This window comes from Lactuca saligna, chromosome 2 (genome assembly GCF_052625555.1).
Source record: "Lactuca saligna cultivar CGN05327 chromosome 2, ASM5262555v1, whole genome shotgun sequence".
NCBI classification, from domain to species: domain Eukaryota; kingdom Viridiplantae; phylum Streptophyta; class Magnoliopsida; order Asterales; family Asteraceae; genus Lactuca; species Lactuca saligna.
In genome coordinates, this window is record NC_136418.1 from 77,342,996 (window position 1) to 77,347,706 (window position 4,711).

General features: G+C 34.2%; 1 protein-coding gene across 3 annotated transcripts; it reads left to right on the plus strand.

Moving 5' to 3' along the window:
* Positions 1 to 561: 561 nt before the first annotated feature.
* On the plus strand, positions 562 to 4,486 carry LOC145031091 (uncharacterized). Of its 3 annotated transcripts, XM_078979577.1 has the most exons (7): positions 562 to 1,585; positions 1,675 to 1,790; positions 1,888 to 1,954; positions 2,148 to 2,222; positions 2,287 to 2,376; positions 2,551 to 2,665; positions 2,765 to 4,486. In XM_078979577.1, the coding sequence occupies exons 1-7, from the start codon at positions 815 to 817 to the stop codon at positions 4,324 to 4,326; spliced, it is 2,796 nt and encodes a 931-aa protein (XP_078835703.1). In that variant the 5' UTR covers positions 562 to 814; the 3' UTR covers positions 4,327 to 4,486. The 3 variants fall into 3 exon arrangements, with proteins under 3 accessions (XP_078835703.1, XP_078835704.1, XP_078835705.1); XM_078979578.1 differs by lacking the exon at positions 1,675 to 1,790 and having other exon boundaries at positions 1,476 to 1,585; XM_078979579.1 differs by lacking the exon at positions 562 to 1,585 and having other exon boundaries at positions 1,738 to 1,794.
* Positions 4,487 to 4,711: the final 225 nt, after the last annotated feature.

Below are 4,711 nucleotides of genomic sequence, written 5' to 3' on the forward strand. Positions count from 1 at the left end.
GCGAAAACATCATGTCTCGGGTGAGAGTCCTGATCTCTTGCATCATTCTAATGTGTCATTTTACTTTCTTTATTTGCTACATGCAAGGAAGATCAAGTATGGATTTAGGGTATGTTTGGATTAGCTTTTTTATGTTACGAGTGATTTTTAAGAAAAATGTTTATTAGCTTATAGCTTTTAAAAAAAACTGGTTTTAAAAAGTGTTTCGATGCCAAAATTAGCTTTTTTAGGAGTAAAATGGTTAAAAAGCTAAAAAATTAGGATTTTCCAGCTTTTCGAAAGCTTTATTTTTTCCCATCCAAAAAACTATTTTAAAAAAACACTTTTAAAATACACAAACACAAAACTATTTTAAAAAAACAATTTTAAAATACACAAACACTTTTTTAATTTATTAGCTTTTTGAAAAGCTAAAAAACTAATATTTTTTTTTTAAAAACCATCCCAAACACCCATTTAATGATCATATTCTTTCTTTATTTGCTGCATACAAAAAAAAAATAAAAAATAAATAAAAAATAAAGAAAAGGTATAAAATATCTTTCGTAAAGCAGGCAAAAACGAGAATAGGTTTAGCGAGGGTTTAAGGCGGCCACTCTTCGTCACTTTGCCTCCTTCACAAATCACAAATCCTCAAATGTTGTGAGATTCTTTCATCGCCACTCCTAGATTCACCCCTTCGCATCCATCTTTCCAAACAACCAGAGACTTCTTTCAGATCATTAGTTCGATCTATCTCTCTGCAAATTGTATCAACCGTGTACATAGTTAGAAACCCATTAATTTTTCTGCAAATAAATCACTCCACTCTAGCATGTGGAGAAGCGTATGTAACCGAGCTTCTGTCAAGAAGCTGAAATCATTCGCCGATAAATCTAATTTTAGAGATACCCACCTATTCGAAAAACCTAGACAGCTAGAGCTTCACCCTTATCGAAATCCTTCGTATGGAGAACGGGGTTTCCGGCGAATAAACGTCTTGGGTGATTCCGGTTTCACAAATTTAGGGGTTTCTTTCAGTTTATTACATCGGTCTTATAAGGGTTATGCCAATTCCGCCGCAGCTGAGGAGATTGTTTCGACAGAAGAACAAGACAGCGATGAAATTCGTGAAATGGTACACCATTTGAATAAAGAAATCAAAGCGGTGGAAATGAAATCTAATAGCTCCGATCACAAAAAGCAGCCGAGGTTAGTCAACGGAATTGGGCAAGGGAAGTACATTGCACTCAGGAGACGACAGATAAAGATAGAGACAGAAGCATGGGAGAACGCAGCAAAAGAGTATCAGGAACTTTTAGTCGACATGTGTGAACAGAAACTCGCTCCCAATCTGCCTTATGTGAAATCCTTGTTTCTTGGTTGGTTTGAGCCATTGAAGAAGGCCATTGCTTCAGAACAGGATTTATGCAGGGAAGGTAGGAATCGAGGAGCTTATGCTCCACAATTCGACCAGTTACCTGCTGATATGATGACGATAATTACAATGCACAAGTTAATGGGTCTGTTGATGACTGGCGGAGGTCAGGGTGGCGCTAGGGTGGTCCAGGCAGCTCTGCATATCGGTGAAGCTGTTGAACATGAGGTTAGTTGCAGCAAAACTTTGATTTTTTTTTCTTCCCTTTTACAACATCCAAGGATTCAAGTGTTCCTTCTTTCTGATATGAAAATCAGGCGAGAATACACACTCTTAGGCCTACATCTGTACAACCTCCTGTTGACCAATGTGAAGATTGTCCTCCTGATATTAGTCCTGCATTTGTAGACACTCTTAAAACTGTGGAAACTCCGTACGTATGGCCTCATTTATGATTTTTTTACTTTTTACTATTTGACCTTTTTTATGTAACGATGATGCATTGCTGATCGTTACTCTTATATATATAGGAGAGGAAGCAGAAGATATGGAGTTATTGAATGTGATCCTCTTGTTCGAAAAGGACTTGAGAAAAGTGTAGGTTTTTTTTTTTATATATATTCGTATCTTGTTTATGTATTTATTGTTTTCTGATATTAAATATTGTTCTAATTTGATGCAAATTCTGAATTTTTTCTTTAGAGAATATTCCCAAATAATAAATAATCTTGTTATGCTATTATGATTTATGAGTAAATATTTGATGCAAATTCTGAATTTTTTTTTGTAGACAACTTTAACTGCTTTAGGGGAAATGTTTGAATCTGCAAGAAGTATTAGGAATTGGCTTGGTGATTGTGCAAAGGTATAAGTTTTATATTTTTATAAGATAAGATTAATACGTTTATTGATTTTATAAATTTTGACAGGATATAGTAGTGAAAAACAATCCAGTACAATGGACAACTTCTCTTGGACTTCCTGTTGTTCAACCATACCACAAATTAGGAAGACATCTTGTGAGTTCTTTTAGTATGTCAAATTGTCAAGTAAAGTCCCTGTATTTTGACTTTTTTGCTAATATGAACCAAAGCCTTTTTGTTGTTTTTTTGAAATGTGTAGATTAAGAAAAATAACCTTTTCTTTATTATGCTAAATGCAAGAAAAATAACTTTTTTTTTTGGTTATAAAAGGTGATGGTGAAAAGACAAAGAACAACCTTTCCTCTTAACTTTGTCCACTCTCTTGATGGGTCCCACATGATGATGACAACTGTTGCTTGTAAAGAGGCTGGCTTAAGTTTTGCAGGTTCAAATCATTATTATTTCATAAAATTTTATTTCTCCGTTTTTTATTTCCATTAAAAATATATAAATTAAAATCCTATTTCATCTCTGCTTGATTCAGCCATGAAAAACCCTAATTCTACCCTCCTTAGAAGTAAATGGAGTCCTATTCCAATACCCCATAGAACTATCCTTGAACCCAAAGGTCAAGATCTTGATTACATCAACATAGCTCACAGTCATCTTCTTCACTCTGATTGGGCTAAGCTAGATAAATTATTAACCAAATCTAATTCATTACGAGTGAAACACATTTTGTTAAAGCTTCAAAACGACTACATTATTTCCCTAAAATTCTTCAAATGGATTGAGCTTCACAACCCTAGTTTAGTCACCCTTGAAACAAATTCCATCATCCTCCACATCCTCACCAAGAATCGTAAATTTGTGTCAGCTGAATCCATTTTGAAGAAGATCATTGGTTCTTGTTCTTGTGATGTAAACCTCCATTCTAAGCTCTTCGATGCTATTCTTCACTCTTATCAAATGTGTGATTCCACTCCTCGTGTTTTCGATGCCCTTTTCAAAATGTATGCACAGATGAAGCAGTTCAGGAATGCAACAGAGACATTTTGTCGTATGAAGGAATACGGATTTCTTCCTACCATTGAATCATGTAACCTGTATATGAGTTCACTGCTTAGTTTCAATCGAGCAGACATCGCGTTACCATTTTACAACCAAATGAGAAGATCCAAAATCACAATCAATGTGTTCACTCTCAACATGGTGATGAATGCTTATGTTCAATTAGGGAAACTAGAGAATGCAGTCCAAGTGTTCGATGAAATGCAAGGTATGGGAATGAACCCTTTTGTCTCCTCCTACAATACATTGATCACTGCATACATCAACCAAGGCCTTTTAACAACCGCAATTAAGTTGAAACTTACAATGGAGAAGAATGGAATAAGCCCAAATGCCATAACTTACAACACAATAATCCATGGATTCTGTAAAGAAGGGAAACTACATGATGCTTTTAAAGTTTTCCTTGAAATGAAAAGGGTAAATGTGGATCCTAATACTATAACTTACAACACATTAATCACTGCATGTTCCCAATCAGGCAAAATCGATAAGGGTAATCAGATTTTTGAAGAAATGATAAGAACTGGGGTCAAACCTGATATTTTGACTTATAACGCATTGTTGCTGGGACTTTGTAACGAAGGAAAAACCAAGAAAGCTGCTTATTTGGTTAAAGAACTTGATAAAAAGAAATTAGTACCAAATTCTTCAACATTTTCTTCCCTAATTAAAGCCCAATGTGCTCGAAAGAACCCAGATCGTGGTTTTCAACTTTATAAAAGCATGGTGAAAAGTAATTGTCGTCCAAACGAAGATACTGTTAAGATGTTGATTTTATCATTCGTACAAACGGATGATTATGATGGTGCTTTTGGTGTTTTTAAAGAGATGTTAGAGAGGCCTATTGGGCCTGATTTGGTTGTTTTGAGTGGGTTGTGTAAAGGGTTTTCAAAAGCTTGGAAAGATAGATTGGTTATGGATCTATTAAGCGAGGTTGATAATGTGTGTTTTAGTTATGAACGATATGAGAAAGTTAAAAGCATTATTTGTAACTCTAATAATGAAGGTAAAGAACTTGAAGAAAATGTGTAAGTTGATTTATTCATGACAAAAATGAATCCGAATACAGAATGTGTGTGGGAGCAAATAATGTGTTATACTTCGTAATGTATATTCAATAAAGCTTTAAAAGTTTTTGATGTATATCGAATTAAACTTTGATATTTGTGCAATCTATATATATACTTCTATACATCTATATCTATATCTATACATCTATACAATTATATAAAGCATATTGCTTCTTTCTTGAATTTTTAGGAGGCATAAGTTTCACTTCTTAATGTAGACGTCAACTTTGTATATAAACTACTGTGTGGCCATAATCCTTAAAGTAATCATTCCAATCTATATAGCTTGCTAAGCTTAACTCTAAGTAGCAGAAATAAAGATTGTGTAAGTAGCAATTGATTTTTTT